This window comes from Cherax quadricarinatus, chromosome 80 (assembly GCF_038502225.1).
Source record: "Cherax quadricarinatus isolate ZL_2023a chromosome 80, ASM3850222v1, whole genome shotgun sequence".
Taxonomy (NCBI): domain Eukaryota; kingdom Metazoa; phylum Arthropoda; class Malacostraca; order Decapoda; family Parastacidae; genus Cherax; species Cherax quadricarinatus.
In genome coordinates this window covers 16332075-16353360 of record NC_091371.1, presented here as the reverse complement: position 1 = coordinate 16353360, position 21286 = coordinate 16332075, and the positions used below count along the sequence as shown (strand labels likewise).

General features: G+C 38.8%; 1 protein-coding gene across 1 annotated transcript in view; it reads right to left on the bottom strand.

The window, feature by feature from the left end:
- nonC (serine/threonine-protein kinase Smg1) overlaps positions 1-21286 on the bottom strand; it is a 134974-nt gene that overhangs the window by 17334 nt on the left and 96354 nt on the right. Inside the window, exons 55-61 of the mRNA XM_070102179.1 lie at positions 20961-21093; positions 19018-19179; positions 13684-13858; positions 12904-13028; positions 10205-10362; positions 8284-8448; positions 292-439 (exon numbers count right to left, since the gene is read on the bottom strand). Of these exons, the coding sequence (XP_069958280.1) occupies positions 292-439; positions 8284-8448; positions 10205-10362; positions 12904-13028; positions 13684-13858; positions 19018-19179; positions 20961-21093 (1066 nt within the window). The remainder of the gene's footprint in view (positions 1-291; positions 440-8283; positions 8449-10204; positions 10363-12903; positions 13029-13683; positions 13859-19017; positions 19180-20960; positions 21094-21286) is intronic.

Genomic DNA, 21286 nt, shown 5'->3' with positions numbered 1-21286 from the left:
TAAGGATGAGACCCAAAAACTGTACCTCATAAGAGCTATGACTCAGTGCAGGCAGGATATGCCCTCCATGTCAAAAGTTGTAGCAATGAAATAAATTAGACTACAGTAATGCTGATCTTAGGTTCCTTTTTGATGACTTAAAGTTGAATTTTTCTGGAACCTCTCAAAAGTCAACTAAGGAACTGAAATTGCACCAGAAGTTACATTTAGGTTAAAAGTAGTTGGGAGTTAAAAATGCTTGTACCACTGTCTTCACATTTGTTGGCAATATGAATTTTCATAGGAACTTACCTGAAACAGCAACTGATGCATGTTGGATCCACTGAGTATTGACATCTGCTGGTAAGGGACACAGGGACACTAACACTTCTTCTTGTGGGTTTACAGTTGTATGGTAACGTTCTAATAACATACAACTCTCTTGGCATGTATTCAAAACCTGTTGAATGATCATGCTGTTTAGCAGTGGTTATAAAATGGTTATACCACTTTTAGTGGTTATATTACAGCATCTATAGTGGTTATATAACACATCGGCCATCTCCCACTGAGGCAGGGTGACCTAAAAAGAAAGGAAAAGCTTTCATCATTCAATACTTTAACCAACACTCATACATAATATAATCACTGTCTTTGCAGAGGCGCTGAGATATGACAGCTTAGACATCCCTCCAAACTGCCCACATCCCAAACCCCTCCTTTAAAGTGCAGGCATTGTACTTCCCATTTCCAGGACTCAAGTCGGCTAACTGGTTTTCCTGAATCCCTTCACAAAATATTACCCTGCTCACACTCCAACAGCTTGTCATGTCCCAAAAACCATTAGTCTCCATTCACTCCTATCTAACATAATCAAGCACACTTGCTGGAAGTCCAAGCCCCTCGCCCACAAAACCTCTTTTACCCCCTCCTTCCAACCTTTTCGGGGACGACCCCTACCCCGCCTTCCTTCCCCAACAGATTTATACGCTCTCCAAGTCATTCTACTTTGTTCCATTCTCTCTAAATGACCCAACCACCTCGACAGCCCCTCTTCAGCCCTCTGACTACTACTTTTAGTAACTGCACACCTCCTCCTCATTTCCACACTACAAATTCTCTGCATAGTATTTACACTGCATATTGCCCTTAGACACATCTCCACTGCCTCCAGCCTCCTCCTCCCTGCAGCATTTACAACCCATGCTTCACACCCACATAAGAGTGCTGGTACCACTATACCCTCGTACATTCCCTTCACTGCCTCCATGGATAACGTTCTGTCTCCACAGATACCCCAACGCACCACTCACCTTTTTTTCCTGCATCAATTCTATGGTTAACCTCATCCTTCATAAACCCATCTGCTGACAAGTCAACTCCCAAATATCTGAAAACATTCACTTCTTCCATACTCCCTCCCTCCAATGTGATGTCCCAAACTCGTCCACTAACCTTTGGAACTTTTCTTTAGAATCTCCCATAAGCACAGTATCATTAGCACAAAGTAACTGTGTCAATTCCCATTTTGTATTTGATTCCCCATAATTTAATCCTGCCCCTCTCCCCAACACCCTAGCATTTAATTCTTTTACAACCCCATCTATTAATATGTTAAACAACCATGGTGACATTACACATTCCTGTCTAAGACCTGAAATACAGTGGACCCTCCCTTTTTGCTGGGCTGTATTTTCGTGAATTTCAGTTATTGCCGACTTTTTTCGTAAAAATGTTGGCTTAGTTTTCATTACTTTCCTCCATTCTCATTGGTGGTAAGGTACCTATCCAAGTGTCGCACACACACAAAGCCTCCCACATACGCATTCTGAGGCAGTGTCGCTTTGTTTCTCGGTGAGTGAACATTATCCTGCTAAGCCATAGGAAACATTTTGTAATAATTCATTGTTTTCTGCACTTGTTTATTCTGTATGACTGCTAAATAAGCCACCATTGGCCCAAAGAAAGCTTCTAGTGCCAGCCCGTTGATAAACAAGGCGAGAAACACGATAGAATTCAAGAAAAAACTCGTAGCAAAGTACCAAAGTGGAGGAGGAAGAGAGAGGGGAGAATGTGCCTTCTTCCGTGATTCTATGATATGTACAATACTAAAGCAGCAGAAGTCGATAAAGGCTATAGAGCCAGCCAGCGATAAAGTGTAGTATTAACAGTGTAGCAAGTAAGTTAAGCAATTAAGCGATAGAAAAAGGATGAAACGAAACTAACTCCTCCAATGTTATTGGAGATATATAGGGCCAGTGACAAACATACACCGCCCTGCCTCTCTTCCACCACCCGAAACCAATGCCAGCATCTCCAAGGTACAGTAAGTGTAAATATTTCTAATTTATAAATTACGTACACTTGTGTGAATAGTGTTGGTGGCTTCTGCTGCCGCCTCCACTACCACTAATGTGTACGGCTTGTGCTCTTAGTGGACCTTATAAACCCAACAACAACAACACAACCACCACTCCTCACATACGTATTGACATATTTTATTCATTCTAGAGTATATATCGTGTTTCTATGTTATTAATATTGTTTATTATGTCATATTACATGAATTGTGATAGATAAATAAGCCGTGGAATATAGTTATTCTCTATAAAATGTATTTTTTGTTTATACTTTTGGGTGTCTGAAACGGATTAATTGGATTTACATCATTTCTTATTGGAAAAATGGTTTCAGTTTTTGTGAATTTCACATTTCGTCAGACTCTTTGGAACGGATTAATCATGAAAAGGGAGGGTCCATTGTAATCTCCCTCTCTTACACACCTTAGCCTGAGCCTCACTATCCTCATAAAAACTCTTTACAGCATTTAGTAATTTACCACCTATTCCATACACTTGCAACATCTGCCACATTGCTCCCCTATCCAGTCTATCATATGCCTTTCTTCTTTCTATTTTTCTTTCAATAGACCGGCCATATCCCACTGAAGTAGGGTGGCCCAAAAAGAAAAACAAAAGTTTCTCTTTTTAACTTTAGTAATTTATGCAGTTAAATGTTAAATGTTAAATGATCAGTTATGGAAGGAGAAAAGAGAATATGAATGTGTAAATTCAAGAATTATGTGGATTAAAGTAAAGGTTGGATGCGAGAAGTGGGTCATAATAAGCGTGTATGCACCTGGAGAAGAGAGGAATGCAGAGGAGAGAGAGAGATTTTGGGAGATGTTAAGTGAATGTATAGGAGCCTTTGAACCAAGTGAGAGAGTAATTGTGGTAGGGGACTTGAATGCTAAAGTAGGAGAAACTTTTAGAGAGGGTGTGGTAGGTAAGTTTGGGGTGCCAGGTGTAAATGATAATGGGAGCCCTTTGATTGAACTTTGTATAGAAAGGGGTTTAGTTATAGGTAATACATATTTTAAGAAAAAGAGGATAAATAAGTATACACGATATGATGTAGGGCGAAATGACAGTAGTTTGTTGGATTATGTATTGGTAGATAAAAGACTGTTGAGTAGACTTCAGGATGTACATGTTTATAGAGGGGCCACAGATATATCAGATCACTTTCTAGTTGTAGCTACACTGAGAGTAAAAGGTAGATGGGATACAAGGAGAATAGAAGCATCAGGGAAGAGAGAGGTAAAGGTTTATAAACTAAAAGAGGAGGCAGTTAGGGTAAGATATAAACAGCTATTGGAGGATAGATGGGCTAATGAGAGCATAGGCAATGGGGTCGAAGAGGTATGGGGTAGGTTTAAAAATGTAGTGTTAGAGTGTTCAGCAGAAGTTTGTGGTTACAGGAAAGTGGGTGCAGGAGGGAAGAGGAGCGATTGGTGGAATGATGATGTAAAGAGAGTAGTAAGGGAGAAAAAGTTAGCATATGAGAAGTTTTTACAAAGTAGAAGTGATGCAAGGAGGGAAGAGTATATGGAGAAAAAGAGAGAAGTTAAGAGAGTGGTGAAGCAATGTAAAAAGAGAGCAAATGAGAGAGTGGGTGAGATGTTATCAACAAATTTTGTTGAAAATAAGAAAAAGTTTTGGAGTGAGATTAACAAGTTAAGAAAGCCTAGAGAACAAATGGATTTGTCAGTTAAAAATAGGAGAGGAGAGTTATTAAATGGAGAGTTAGAGGTATTGGGAAGATGGAAGGAATATTTTGAGGAATTGTTAAATGTTGATGAAGATAGGGAAGCTGTGATTTCGTGTATAGGGCAAGGAGGAATAACATCTTGTAGGAGTGAGGAAGAGTCAGTTGTGAGTGTGGGGGAAGTTCGTGAGGCAGTAGGTAAAATGAAAGGGGGTAAGGCAGCCGGGATTGATGGGATAAAGATAGAAATGTTAAAAGCAGGTGGGGATATAGTTTTGGAGTGGTTGGTGCAATTATTTAATAAATGTATGGAAGAGGGTAAGGTACCTAGGGATTGGCAGAGAGCATGCATAGTTCCTTTGTATAAAGGCAAAGGGGATAAAAGAGAGTGCAAAAATTATAGGGGGATAAGTCTGTTGAGTGTACCTGGTAAAGTGTATGGTAGAGTTATAATTGAAAGAATTAAGAGTAAGACGGAGAATAGGATAGCAGATGAACAAGGAGGCTTTAGGAAAGGTAGGGGGTGTGTGGACCAGGTGTTTACAGTGAAACATATAAGTGAACAGTATTTAGATAAGGCTAAAGAGGTCTTTGTGGCATTTATGGATTTGGAAAAGGCGTATGACAGGGTGGATAGGGGGGCAATGTGGCAGATGTTGCAAGTGTATGGTGTAGGAGGTAGGTTACTGAAAGCAGTAAAGAGTTTTTACGAGGATAGTGAGGCTCAAGTTAGAGTATGTAGGAAAGAGGGGAATTTTTTCCCAGTAAAAGTAGGCCTTAGACAAGGATGTGTGATGTCACCGTGGTTGTTTAATATATTTATAGATGGGGTTGTAAGAGAAGTAAATGCGAGGGTCTTGGCAAGAGGCGTGGAGTTAAAAGATAAAGAATCACACACAAAGTGGGAGTTGTCACAGCTGCTCTTTGCTGATGACACTGTGCTCTTGGGAGATTCTGAAGAGAAGTTGCAGAGATTGGTGGATGAATTTGGTAGGGTGTGCAAAAGAAGAAAATTAAAGGTGAATACAGGAAAGAGTAAGGTTATGAGGATAACAAAAAGATTAGGTGATGAAAGATTGAATATCAGATTGGAGGGAGAGAGTATGGAGGAGGTGAACGTATTCAGATATTTGGGAGTGGACGTGTCAGCGGATGGGTCTATGAAAGATGAGGTGAATCATAGAATTGATGAGGGAAAAAGAGTGAGTGGTGCACTTAGGAGTCTGTGGAGACAAAGAACTTTGTCCTTGGAGGCAAAGAGGGGAATGTATGAGAGTATAGTTTTACCAACGCTCTTATATGGGTGTGAAGCGTGGGTGATGAATGTTGCAGCGAGGAGAAGGCTGGAGGCAGTGGAGATGTCATGTCTGAGGGCAATGTGTGGTGTGAATATAATGCAGAGAATTCGTAGTTTGGAAGTTAGGAGGAGGTGCGGGATTACCAAAACTGTTGTCCAGAGGGCTGAGGAAGGGTTGTTGAGGTGGTTCGGACATGTAGAGAGAATGGAGCGAAACAGAATGACTTCAAGAGTGTATCAGTCTGTAGTGGAAGGAAGGCGGGGTAGGGGTCGGCCTAGGAAGGGTTGGAGGGAGGGGGTAAAGGAGGTTTTGTGTGCGAGGGGCTTGGACTTCCAGCAGGCATGCGTGAGCGTGTTTGATAGGAGTGAATGGAGACAAATGGTTTTTAATACTTGACGTGCTGTTGGAGTGTGAGCAAAGTAACATTTATGAAGGGATTCAGGGAAACCGGCAGGCCGGACTTGAGTCCTGGAGATGGGAAGTACAGTGCCTGCACTCTGAAGGAGGGGTGTTAATGTTGCAGTTTAAAAACTGTAGTGTAAAGCACCCTTCTGGCAAGACAGTGATGGAGTGAATGATGGTGAAAGTTTTTCTTTTTCGGGCCACCCTGCCTTGGTGGGAATCGGCCGGTGTGATAATAAAAAAAAAATAAAAATAATAATTTATGCAGTAGAAGGGGTTACTAGCCCCTTGCTCCCAGCATGTTAGTCGCCTCTTACAACATGCATGGCTTAAGGAGGAAGAATTCTGTTCCACTTCCCCATGAAGATAAAGAGGAAATAAACAAGAACAAGAACTAGTAAGAAAATAGAAGAAAGCCCAGAGGGGTGTGTATATATATGCTTGTACATGTATGTGAAGTGTAACCCAAGTGTAAGTAGAAGTAGCAAGATGTACCTGAAATCTTGCATGTTTATGAGACAGAAAAAAAGACACCAGCAATCCTACCATCATGTAAAACAATGACAGGCTTCCGTTTTACACTCACTTGGCAGGACGGTAGTACCTCCCCGGGCGGTTGCTGTCTACCAACCTACTACCTAGTACCCAGTGAACTTATTCCCCTACAATTTTTACAATCTCTTTTGTTCCCCTTTCTTTTATTTCAAGAAATTATACAGTACATGCTCTCTGCCAGTCCCTAGGTACCTTCCCCTCTTTCACACATTTCTTCTTTCTTCTTTCAACAAACCGGCAGTATCCCACTGAGGCAGGGTGACCCAAAAAGAAAAACTAGTTTCTCCTTTTCAACTTAGTAATATATACAGGAGAAAGGGTTACTAGCTCCTTGCTCCCGGCATTTTAGTTGTCTCTTATGACATGCATGGCTTACGGAGGAAAAATTCTGTTCCACTTCCCCATGGAGATAAGAGGAAATAAACAAGAACAAGAACTAGTAAGATAATAGAAGAAAACCCAGAGGGGTGTGTATATATATGCTTGTACATGTATGTGTAGTGTGACCCAAGTGTAAGTAGAAGTAGCAAGACATACCTGAAATCTTGCACGGTTATGAGACAGAAAAAAGACACCAGCAATCCTACCATCATGTAAAACAATGACAGGCCTCTGTTTTACACTCACTTGGCAGGACAGTAGTACCTCCCCGGGCAGTTGCTGTCTACCAATCTACTACCTAGGACCCAGTAAACTTATTCCCCTATAATTTTTACAATCTCTTTTGTTCCCCTTCCCTTTATATAAAGGAATTATACATGCTCTCTGCCAATCCCTAGGTACCTTCCCCTCTTTCATACATTTCTTTTCTTTTAACACACCGGCCGTATCCCACCGAGGCGGGGTGGCCCAAAAGGAAAAACGAAAGTTTCTCCTTTTACATATAGTAATATATACAGGAGAAGGGGTTACTAGCCCCTTGCTCCTGGCATTTTAGTCGCCTCTTACAACACGCATGGCTTACGGAGGAAGAATTCTGTTCCACTTCCCCATGGAGATAAGAGGAAATAAACAAGAACAAGAACTAGTAAGAAAATAGAAGAAAACCCAGCGGGGTGTGTATATATATGCTTGTACATGTATGTGTAGTGTGACCTAAGTGTAAGTAGAAGTAGCAAGACGTACCTGAAACCTTGCATGTTTGTGAGACAGAAAAATGGACACCAGCAATCCTACCATCATGTAAAACAATTTCAGGCTTTCGTTTTGCACTCACTTGGCAGGACGGTAGTACCTCCCTGGGCAGTTGCTGTCTACCAACCTACTACCTAGGTTTCATACATTTATTAAACAAAAATACCAACCACCTGCTTTTAATATATCTGTCATGGTCCTGTCAGTTATAGCTGCTTTACCCGCTTTCATTCTATGTAATGCCTCACACACCTCCCCACTCTCACGTTCTGCTCTTCACTCCTAAAAGATGTTATATCTCCTTGGCCAGTGCATGAAATTACTGCCTCCCTTTCTTCAGCAACATGTAAAAGTTCCTCAAAATATTCCCGCCATCTACCCAATACCTCCAGCTCCCCATCTACTAACTCCCTTACTCTGTTTTTAACTGACAAATCCATTTGTTCCCTAGACTTTCTCATCTTGTTTATCTCACTCCAAAATTTTTTTTTTATTCTCAGCAAAATTTCTTGACAGTGCCTCTCCCACATCTAAAGTGGTTATATTACAGCACTTGGTATGCTATATTATAGCACTTACAATAATTATATTACAGCACCTAGTGGTTATATTACAGCACTTACAGTGCTTATACTACTGAATATATAGCAGTTATATTACAGCAATTATATATATTACTTTACACAGTATAAGCTTTCCTCTAAGGTCTTTTCTGAGAATTCAAAATTATAAAGACATGCACTTTTTTCAAATATTACTGACACAAGTAGAGTTATACCATTTCTATTAGTCATAACTAAAATATATCACTTCTGTCGAACTCTTGAAACTAAGAGAATCTTCTTCCTTTCACAATAGAAAAACTCACCGAAGTGAAACTGGCATCCCACGTTATAGCATCTACAGTGTGCGCGCGCAAAGCCTCATAATGAAGCACAGCATTACAAAGTGAAGCAACTTCCTCACTTCTCTGGAGCAGCTCAGCTAGACCATTCAGGGCAATTTCAACACCACTGCTGAACTCTTCTAGTGCCTGTAGGATTAAAAAATAAGTTGCAAATAAAAAATTTACCTCAGAATCTTAAAACGGTGTAGTAGCAAAAATGTATCTGCAGTGCTGAGAGTGGCAGACCATTTGCCAATGGGGAGCTTGTGAAAAAGTATGTGGGGAAAGTAATATAGGAAATGTGCCCTGACAAGGCTACTTGTATTGGGAATGTTTGTCTATCTACATTCACAATCACCAGGCAAGTTGATGACATGAGGAATGTGTTAGATAACATATTAACTGACATGCAACACGTTTTGAACATTTTTCTTTGGCACTAGAGAAGAGCAGTAACACTCTAGACACTGTTCAATTTCTAAGTTTTATAAAGGAATTTATTCTAATTCTAGAATCACTGAGGAGTTGTGTGTACTGCAGAGCTTGAAAAATACTACTAGTCTTACTGTAAAAAAATGTATTTATAATGGTGAGCAAATCTGTAAGCAAACTTAACCTGAGTTGGGTAAACTGAGAAGTTTGATAAAATCAATAGTGCAAGGAACATGGCTGGAGGAAAAACTGCTGTAGTGTAAAAATTAATAAAAAATGTACTGAAATTGAATGCTAAGCTCCCCATGCAATTTCACAGCATTATTCACCAGCAGACTTTGTGAAGTAAGATTCTTCAATATGAAAATAAGATGAGTGTTACTGTATCAAACATGAATTTTATCAGGCATTATGGCCTGAAACTTCACCAGTTTCAGTTTTGTATCTGAAACAGATGCAGACTATGGGGATGTGTTATACAATGCAAAAGTCAGGTAATGAGTTCAAAAATGTTTTTGCTCTGCATCAAATAAGTGATATTTCTCTAAGACAAAGAGATCAAGAAGCAGTCCAAATTGAATGTACTGAATTTGGTTTTCTTGAGTGATGCACCAGAACATTTGAATAATTTAATTCTATGGGATCTAGGGTTAAAGAAATCTGATGCAAGAGTGAAAGTTTGTGAGATAAAGAAGCAGGGTAATGAAAGAAATTCTCCCCTGCTGTAAAATCATTTGTTCTTTGAGTAATACAGCACTTATTAAAGTTAATACAGTGGTTACATTAGTTACTACATTAATTCACCTCCTGTTTCAAAGTGGGGCATTCATCACACATTTGACCATCTAACATGTCCCTCTTATGCAGAATGATTGGGATCACTGGAATACACCATACATGGATTTCAAACCCTTGAAATCATTATGTATGTGTAAGGTGACCCCAAATTTTTGCCTAAAATTTGGTCACAGAATCCAGATATACACTCAAATATATACAGAATATAAGATCACACAAACTGGAAATAACCATATACTTTTTTTTTTTTTTTTTTTTTTTCAACAAGTCGGCCGTCTCCCACCGAGGCAGGGTGACCCAAAAAAGAAAGAAAATCCCCAAAAAGAAAATACTTTCATCATCATTCAACACTTTCACCACACTCGCACATTATCACTGTTTTTGCAGAGGTGCTCAGAATACAACAGTCTAGAAGCATACACATATAAAGATACACAACATATCCCTCCAAACTGCCAATATCCCAAACCCCTCCTTTAAAGTGCAGGCATTGTACTTCCCATTTCCAGGACTCAAGTCCGACTATATGAAAATAACCATATACATACAATAATTTAAGTTTACAATAGTGAGGAAGCTTTATAAAATGTTTCGATTCACTCCAGCTAATGATCCAAATATCATTCAAAGCTCTCTCTATGAATCATAAGTTAGTTGTGAATCATGTACATACCTTAGCAATGGATGGATTAGAGCCAGCTGCCCATTTCAGACGCTGCTCAACATTCCCTGTCATATTTGTGTACTTCTCTCTTAATTCCGAAACATTCTGATGCAATGCAAGAAGCTTACTCACATTGCTTCGTAAGTCTCCAAGAAGGGCACCACGACCTAGATTAAAATCACATTTTACAATACTAATTCTTATTTATTTTAATGGTACTTATATATACTTTATAATAATTACTATTCTTCTTTGGCTACAGAAAGAATGGCTTTATAGATTGCTAAAGAAAAGAAAATAATCACTAATGATTTATTTTCTCACTGCTTATCATACAAAGGTACAAAATGACTTAGATGACCTTCAATAAAGAATAAAAAGGCACAATACCATAACTGGAACAATACACAAATAACCCACACACAGGAGAAACAAACTTATGACAATGTTTCAATCTGATGTGAAACATTAACCCTTTGACTGTCGCGGCCGTATATATACGTATGCGAGGTACCGTGTTTGACGTATATATACTCATAAATTTTAGCGGCTTCAAATCAGGCAGGAGAAAGCTAGTAGGCCCACATGTGAGAGAATGGGTCTGTGTGGTCAGTGTGCACCACATAAAAAAAATCCTGGAGCACGCAGTGCATAATGAGAAAAAAAAAACTCCGACCGTTTTTTTTAATTAAAATGCCGACTTTGTGGTCTATTTTCGTATAGTATTTGTGGTTGTATTCTCGTTTTCTTGGTCTCATTTGATAGAATGGAAACTATATTATAGAAATGGAGGTGATTTTGATTAATTTTACTATAAAAAGAACCTGGAAATGGAGCACAAAGTACAGGAAATGTTTGATTTTTGCCGATGTTCAAAAGTGAACAAATGATGTCATTGTCCAATAAATGTCCAAATAGCCATTCTAATACGCAGTCATGAATGGGTTGATGTAATTTTTACAATTATTACAGTATTGCAGTAGTCTGCATAACAGTAAATCTTCTATTTTTTGTTTGAATAAAATTTCAAAATAAAAAGCAAGAGTAATATCACAGGGACCTGGAGACATGACTGATGAACAAAGAAAATGTTATTTTAGAGCCAGGAATGTCTGCATTGTTCATTCTGGACCTTATTTTGAAATTGTCGTATTTTTTAATTTTCGTGAAATTGGCCAAATTGCAAATTTCTGACCATGTTATTGGGTAGTTGAAATCGGTAAATGGGCAGTTTCTTGTACTCAATCGATAGAAAAAATAGAGTTCTGAAGAAATAGTTATGAGTTTGGTTGACTGGAATAACGGAATTAGCCGAAAATAGGGCTCAAAGTGGGCGAAATTGCCGATTTTTAAATATCGCCGAAGTCGCTAACTTCGCGAGAGCGTAATTCCGTCAGTTTTCCATCAAATTTCGTTTTTTTGGTGTCTTTACAATCGGGAAAAGATTCTCTATCATTTCATAAGAAAAAATAATTTTTTTTTTTTTCGAATATTTTGCGACACCAGAAGCAACTTCAGGATTTGGCCCTTCGACAGTCAAAGGGTTAACTAGTCAGTAGACCAAGTCGGACTGAAACAGTCAGAAATTTCTTTCTCCTATCCGCAGGTTATTTGTGTAATGACCTTCAATCATGATTTAAAGGTTGGCAAATACTATTTAATGAAACAAAATGTAAGATTGTAAGATACAACAATGTAAAAAACATATAGAATACTGCCTTGTTATTTGAAGAAAAGGAAAGTGATTTTGGAATAATAATTCTCAAACCTTTGAAAGAATCACACCCCTTGATAGGGGATGCCATGATGAATTTGAAGGACTTCTGATCCAAGGAATTAGAGCCATGTTACCTTTCCTTGGATCAAACCTGATTATATCCCATTCCCCAAGTTTAGTATGATTCCTATGAGTTTAGCACTTTCCCATGATTTTTTTAGCACACCGACCATCTCCCACCAAGACAGAGTGACCCAAAAAAAGAAGAAAAAAAAAAAGTTTTTCTTTTTACATTTAGCAATTTATACAGGAAAAGGGGTTACTAACTCCTGGATCCCGGTATTTTTGTCACCTCTTACAACATGCATGGCTTACGGAGGAAGGATTCTTCTCCACTTGCCCATGGAGTTTCCCCATGAATATAATAAAAATAATAATTTGAAAATATGACAGCATGAAGGTTAATATAATCATGGGATGTACTAAACCCACAAGGGTCACTCAGTGCCTGGGGAAAAGGAGATAACTATATATGATCAAAGGAAGGAAAGGATGGCACCTTGGATCAAGAGTAATTCACCAGCATCAAGGAACCTCCCTTCAAGGGCTACATGTAAAAACAGCCATAAAATCACCAACCAACTATAAGAACTGAATATATTTTTGAATTTAAAAAATAAAATTAGCTAGAGGTAATAAAACACAATAGTGAAGTTAATAAAGACAAGATGAACCAATTCTTAAATCTGGAATGAGACTTGTACAAGATTTGGACAAATGTGGCACAGGTGTCTCATTTATCAAACTGTCAGTTTTCTAAAACCATTTATACAAAAGAAAAAATAATTCATGCTAAGAGCTAAACCCACTTCGGTTATTCAGTGCAAGACGTGTTGTGAAGGCTTGATCCTCCATCTGCAAAGCGCCAGACAGATGCACTTATTACTTGTACTTGCCAGAAAGAGATGTTGAATGAAGGTGAGCAACTTACTTGGTTGCACAGGAACAACATGACGCTGCTTGAGGATGTCTTCATAGTACCACTGGTGACCAAGGTGCTGGGCTGTTACTCGCTGGTGAGTTGTCCGCAACCCTTCTGCTTCAGCTTCCCAGTGTCTGGAGAATATTCTTGATTTAAAATACATGTAAAGAATATTTGCACAAAAATCTTAACTATGCTTAAACTGTACTACAACCATTTATTTCTGAATCAAAATTAATGGAAATATAAATGTAAATAGAGATGTGAAGAAGTCCTTCCTCTGTAAACCTTGCATGTTGTAAGAGGCAACTAAAATGCCAGGAGCAAGGGGATAGTAACCCCTTCTCCTGTATAAATAACTAAATGTAAATTGAAGAAAAACTTTCAATTCTTCTTTTTCAGGTCAACTTGCCTCAGTGGGAGATGCCTGGTGTTTATAAAATAAAAATAAATGTAAATGAAGATTATTAATAGTGAAAATGAACAGTGGTTAGATAAGTGGAAGATGCTTATCTTTCACTCAAATTACTGAATTCAGAATCTGCTGGCATGGCCAGCCTTGGCTATCTCTCCTTCATGTGAACTTTGACATAGTGTCTTACTACAGTCCCACCATAGTACCTACACAACTGAATGGGTTGTCTTATGACAAAGTCCCATGTCAGTATGTTTACCCTAATGAATGAACTAAAAATAACATAAGTTAGGTTTAAGAAATATAAGGCTGAGCTGGAAGACAGGTTCATTAAAGAAACATGCAAAAATGGGAGGAAGATGTAGAAAACCAACCTGAGGAGCAATTTCTTTCTAACAGCATTCAGGTGATGTGTGAGTGTGGTAGCAGCAGAGGTGGGAAGAGCAGGGTCGAGACCATGACGAGTGATACAACACTCCAGTGCTTCCTGAACTATTCCCTCCAGACTGACTCGACCTTCTGTACCAACATCCCGTGCCTCAATGTACCCTGCAATTAAAAGAGTCCTTGGGTGATGCTTGAAAATGGAGCTTTTATAATCGAAAAATATCTGAAAACTTCATACTGTAAATATGAATGCAAATATAAAACTACATGCACCAACTGGAATCTTCTTTCAACAAACTGGCCGTATCCCACTGAGGCAGGGTGGCTCAAAAAGAAAAACATGAGTTTCTCTTTCCAACTTTAGTAATGTATACAGGAGAAGGGGTTACTAGCCTATTGCTCCCAGCATTTTAACCGACTCTTACGACACGCATGGCTTACGGAGGAAGAATTCTGTTCCACTTCCCCATGGAGATAAGAAGAAATAAACAAGAACTAATAAGAAAATAGAAGAAAACCCAGAGGGGTGTGTATATATATACTTGTACATGCATGTGTAGTGTGACCTAACTGTAAGGATAAGTAGCAAGACGTACCTGAAATCTCGCATGTTTATGAAACAGAAACAAGACACCAGCAATCCCACCACCATGTAAAATAATTACAGGCTTTTGTTTTACACTCACCTGGCAGGACAGTAGTACATCCCTGGGCAGTTGCTATTTACCAACCTACTACCTAGGACCAACTGGAATACAGTGGACCCCCACATAACGATTACCTCCGAATGCGACCAATTATGTAAGTGTATTTATGTAAGTGCATTTGTACGTGTATGTTTGGGGGTCTGAAATGGACTAATCTACTTCACAATATTTCTTATGGGAACAAATTCGGTCAGTACTGGCACCTGAACATACTTCTGGAGTGAAAAAATATCGTTAACCGGGGGTCCACTGTATACTTATTTATTTATTTCTCTATTTAATTTTTTCCTCATGAGAAAACAGAGAAACAAAGTTACAGGTTGACCATCACTAATCCGGCATTATCAGGACCTGTAGAGTGCCAGATGAGTGATTTTGCCAGATTACAGAGTGGTTAAGTTAGCATACACTTAACACAACGGCGATATTTACGTATCAGCGGTTTCACCCACTTTAGGCCCTATTTTTGACCCATTCCAATGTTCCAGTCTACCAAACTCAAAACTATTTTGTTCGTATTCCTTCTATTCTGTCAGATGAGTACAAGAAACTGCCCATTTACCTATTTCAACTACCCAACAGTGGTCAGAAATCGGTAATGTGGACAATTTCACACAAATTTCAAGAGATGCCAATTTCAAAATTGGGTCCAGAATAAACAATGCAGACATTCCTGGCACTAAAATAACGTTTTCCCTGTTCATCAGTCATGTCACCAGGCCCCTCTTATATTATGCTTGCTTTCCATTTTGAATTTTCATTCACACAAAAAATAGAAGATTTACTGTTATGCAGACTACTGCATTATTGTAATAATTGTATAAATAATGTCAACCCATTCATGACTGTGTATCAGACTGCCCAGTTGGACATGTACTGGACAGTGAAATCATTTGTTTACTCCTGAACATCGACAAAAATCAAACATTTTTGATGCTTTAAGCTCAATTTTAAGGTACTTTTCAGCATGAAACCAATCAAAATTATATCTATTTCTGTAATATATCTTCCATTCTATCAAATGAGACCAAGAAAATGAGAATACACCCATACAAACCATATGAAAATACATTGCAAGTTGCTGTTAAACATCAAAAGTACAGTCGCTGTTTTTTCTCATTATGCACTGCATGCTGCAGGATTTTTTTATATAGTGCATACTTACCACACAGACCTATTCTCTCATATGTAGGCCCAAATTTATTAGTCACAGCTTATCTGAGTGAGCTGAGCTCATGGCAACACACAGTGGCTTCAAAGCCTCCTTATCTTTTATGGACAATCTACAGTGTATATGCTTTACACAATGAGAAGCATTCTTTTATTTGTCGGAACCATGGTTAGTGCTAAAAGTGAGCAGGTTATAACAATAAATGGAAAAAAAGAAATTGGAATGATTTATGCAGCAAGCAGCACCAACAAAGTAGCAGCAGGTTGGTGAGGCAACCCCAGAAATTTGAAATTATGCTATCTGAAATTAGTGCCGGATTGCTGATTGCCGGATTAGTGATAGCCAACCTGTACTAAGCTGGAAAGATGAACTGACCAGGATGCCATTCAAATATGATTAGCATTACTATATCTGTATACTGTTGTTTAACATTCTTTAACAATATCTAAGAAGGGGCTTGTACAAAATTTGTCTCATCCAATAGTTGGGGATGTGTATTTTAAGAATAAAGAAACCTATTCCAAGAACTGTGACTCTATCTTGGATACTTTACTATTCTCAAGAATCTCCTTGAAGAAGAATTTGTCGTTTATTCTTCAGGAAACATTTCAGTCACAACCATCTTAAAAACTATATATTAAAAAATCTGTATATCAGTAAATTTATGAACAGCAATACTAGTTACACTAAGACAAGTGTATGTAATCACAGTTCAAACAGATAACATTTTAACAGACTTATGAACAGTGATACCAGTCATACTAAGACATGTGGATGTTATCACAGTATAAACAAAAAACTTCTAAAGAAAGCTTGTGCCAGTTCCTCTGACATGTATACAGTGGACTCCCACATAACGTTGGCATCGCATAGTGTTAAATCCGCATAGCGATACATTTTATCGCTAAAATTTTGCCTCGCATAGTGCTAAAAAATTCACTCTACGCGATTCGTCCGAGACACGTCCATGCGGCCTGAGCCAGCCTCACTTGTTCTGCCAGTGGCATTGTTTACAAGCCAGCCTCCGCAGTAACATTCAAGCATACAATCGGAACATTTCGTATTATTACAGCCTTTTTATAGTGATTTCACCTGAAAAATAAGAGACCATGGGTCCCAAGAAAGCTTCTAGTGCCAACCCTACAAGAATAAGGGTGAGAATTACTATGGAGATGAAGAAAGAGATCATTGCTAAGTATGAAAGTGGAGTGCATGTCTCCGAGCTGGCCAGGTTGTATAGTAAACCCCAATCAACCATCGCTTCTATTGTGTCCAAGAGAACGGCAATCAAGGAAGCTGTTTTTGCCAAAGGTTTAACTGTGCTTTCGAAACAGAGATCGCAAGTGATAGAAAATGTTGAGAGACTGTTATTGGTGTGGATAAACGAAAAACAGATAGCAGGCGATAGCATCTCTCAAGCGATCATAAGTGAAAAGGCTAGGAAGCTGCACGAGGATTTAATTAGAAAAATGCCTGCAACTAGTGGTGATGTGAGTGAATTTAAGGCCAGCAAAGGTTGGTTTGAGAGATTTAAGAGGCGTAGTGGCATACATAGTGTGACAAGGCATGGTGAGGCTGCCAGTTCGGACCACAAAGCAGCTGAAAAATATGTGCAGGAATTCAAGGAGTACATAGACAGTGAAGGACTGAAACCTGAACAAGTGTTTAATTGTGACGAAACAGGCCTGTTTTGTAAGAAAATGCCAAGCAGGACCTACATTACTCAGGAGGAAAAGGCACTCCCAGGACATAAGCCTATGAAAGACAGGCTTACTCTTCTCATGTGTGCCAATGCTAGCGGTGATTGCAAAGTGAAGCCTTTATTAGTGTATCACTCTGAAACTCCCAGAGCGTTCAGGCAAAAGAATATCCTCAAGGCTAATTTGTGTGTGCTGTGGAGGGCAAACAATAAGGCATGGGTCACTAGGGACTTTTTCTATGACTGGTTACACCAAGCATTTGCCTCCACTGTGAAAAATTACCTAACTGAAAAGAAATTAGACCTTAAGTGCCTTCTGGTGTTAGACAATGCCCCTGGTCATCCTACAGACTTGGCAGAGTGACTTTGTGGGGACATGAGCTTCATTAAGGTGAAGTTTTTGCCTCCTAATACCACTCCTCTCCTGCAGCCCATGGACCAGCAGGTTATTGCAAACTTCAAAAAAACTGTACACAAAAGCTCTGTTTGAAAGGTGCTTTGTAGTGACCTCAGAAACTCAATTGACTCTAAGAGAGTTTTGGAGAGAGCACTTTAATATCCTCAATTGTGTAAACCTTATAGGTAAGGCTTGGGAGGGAGTGACTAAGAGGACCTTGAACTCTGCTTGGAAGAAACTGTGGCCAGAATGTGTAGACCAAAGGGATTCTGAAGGATTTGAGGCTAACCTTGAGAATCCTATGCCAGTTGAGGAATCAATTGTGGCATTGGGGCAGTCCTTGGGGTTGGAGGTTAGTGGGGAGGATGTGGAAAAGTTGGTGGAGGAGGACAATGAAGAACTAACCACTGATGAGCTGCTAGGTCAACTTCAACAGCAAGAGGCCACACCTGAGGAAATTGCTTCGGAGGAGGGGAGAGAGAAATTGAAGAAGTTGCCTACTTCAAAGATTAAGGAAATCTGTGCAAAGTGGCTTGAAGTGCAAACCTTCATTGATGAAAATCACCCTCAGACAGCTATTGCAAGCCGTGCTGGTGACTATTACACTGACACTGTTGTGAAACACTAAAACCATCCAGTCTCCCCTCCTCCCATCCCATCAATCATCACCACATCTTCAATAAAGGTAAGTGTCATGTAACTGTGCATGTTTTCTTAAGTTTGTGTGTATTAAAATTAATATTTCATGTGGTAAAAATTTTTTTTTTTCATACTTTTGGGTGTCTTGCACAGATTAATTTGATTTCCATTATTTCTTATGGGGAAAATTAATTCGCATAACGATAATTTCGCATAACATTGAGCTCTCAGGAACGGATTAATAGCGTTATGCGGGGGTCCACTGTACTTAAAAAGGAAATGAAGAATGTATTCTGGCATATAGTAGGCAATGATTTTGGGAGTACCTGAATCCAAAGCATTTCCTTCAGACAAATGTGTAATGATCATATACACAAAGTGTATGTGATCATATGGAAGTTTCAAAATAACTTAGTTGTATTCATCTTGTATTTTGCTATGAATCATACCTTGTCTCCATTCAAGACTGGACATTTTGATTTATATTTCAGCAGTTATAAAGCTAATTCTTCCTCTGTAAGCCATGAGTGTTGTAAGAGGTGGCTAAAATGCCAGGAGCAAGGGGCTAGTAACCCCTTCTCCTGTATATATTACTAAATTTAAAAGGAGAAACTTTCATTTTTCCTTTTGGGCCACCCCGCCTCGGTGGGACATGGCTGGTTTGTTGAAAGAAGAAGTTATAAAACTACTCTGTTCTCTCCCACTAACCTGTCACATTTATTCCCAGCTTCTGACTATGTAGCAAGAGTAAGTGAGTTGCTAAGTGAGAGGGCAAGCCAAGCAGGAGGAGGGAAACACAGTCACTGGCATATCGTCGAACTATTCTCTGTAATCGATCTTCATCACACAAATTATTTCTGCTCCTGTTACCTGAAAAAGATTGGCAAGACTGCATTGAAATACAAATACACAAGTCATCTGAGTTCACAAAAACATTAAAAATCCTAACCTGTACTGCCCCAAATTTCAAGAAATTGTCTAGATGTTTTAAAAATGGCATTCAGTATTTTAAACATAAAAGTACAGGCAGGCCCCACTCATACAGGAGGTTAGGTTCCAGGCTACTGCTGTAAAGTGAAAATCACTGTAAAGTGAAACCATAGCCTTTTTTCACTTTTAAATGCATATAAAAGCCTAATAATATATTTACACTATCATATTAAGTAAGAAATAGAGCTAGGCCTAAGAAATACATTTACAGTACACACATTACCTTAAAATATTTTTGTCCTTATCCTAAAGTGAGCAGTAAATATACAGCGGAACCCCAGATTTTGTCCGCACCGGATATCGTACGGTTTGCATTTCGACCACTTTTTTCAGTGAAAATTTGCTCCGGATTTCGTACCTCATCCCGGAAACTGTCCGTATCAGATGCATCCGCCTGCCCGGGATGCTGCCACTTATGCGTACGTGTCTCAATCTGGTTCTGTCACTGGTTGAGTGAGCATTCATACGAAACACTTCATAATACTCCATTGTTTTTTGTGCTTGTTTATTGAATGCAATTGCAAAATAAGCCACCATGGGACCAAAGAAAGTTCCTAGTGTCAGCCCTTTGGTAAAGAAGGTAAGAAACACAATAGAATTCAAGAGAGAGATTGTAGAAAAATGCAAAAGTGGTGTACGTGTGGCCAAGCTCGCCAAGATGTATGGCAAATCCAAATCAACAATCAGTTCCATCCTGGCAAAGAAAGTAGAAATCAAGGAAGCTGATGTTGCAAAAGGGGTGATTAAGAACATTTGTGCAAAGTGGAATCAGGTGCAAACTTTTGTGGAAAAATACCACCCTGACTAAGCTGATACAAGCTGTATCTGCAACATGTTCAGTGACAATACCTCATCCCATTTTAGGCAAATCTTAAAGAAACGCCAGAAACAGAGCTCTCTGGACAGATTTTTAGTACGACAGGGGTCCAGTGCTAGTAAAAGACAAAGAAGGGAAGTAACCCTGGATAGGGATTTGATACCTGAAGTCCTTATGGAGGGGGATTTCCCTTCCAAACAATAACCTCTCCTCCCTCTCCCCTCCTCGCTGTCTTCCAGGAGTTTTCAATAAAGGTAAAAGTGATGTTAAATGTTCATTTATCCATTTCATTAGTCATTTATATTTATTTCTCATTGTTATCTGTATGTAAACCTCTAAGTTATTCTCTATAAAATGTGTTTTTTGTTAATATTTTTGAGTGTCTGGAACAGATTAATTGGATTTACAATATTTCTTGTGGGAAATATTACTTCAGTTTTCGTACAAATCGGTTTTCAGCCGATCTTCTGGAACGGATTAAAGATGAAACTCAGGGTTCCACTGTGTTTATTTACAAAGACATTATGCTCATATTTATAAACCAAATGTTCAATGTGCATTTTCCACTTTTGTAAATTTAATAACAATAGCTGCATTTTGAGTATAAGGTTAATATTCAGAAACTAAGATGAGGATACAATAAAGACTCTTTATACTCCATATATGTGACCAATTATTAAATATACAGGACCAGTATGGATGCTTTATCTAGTCAAACACAAGGCAAAAGTTGCTACCACTGACCTATTACTCAATATGAATGTTGACAATAGTTCAGTTAAAAATAAATGATTTGCATACTAGGCAAGAAAGGGAGTTAACTGGGTAGAAATGTTGAACTTACCAACTAGCTCATCTCTCTTGAAAGACGGTGATGACTGATAAGCTGTGGTGAAAAATTCAACGATAGTCTGTACCTTCTTGACGCGAAGCAAACATCTTAATATCTGACGAAGAGCTGGGTCTTGTAGTGGAGCCTAAAAATGTTAATGGGAAACATTAATTTTGTAGTACTTATATCTGATGTCAAGGAATATATATTGGACATGTATGTGGTAAAAGGCAATTAAAATGCTGGGATCAAGAGGCTAGTAACCCCTTCTCTTGTATAAATTACTAAATGTAAAAAGAAAAACTTGCATTTTTCTTTTCAGTTCACCCTGCCTTGGT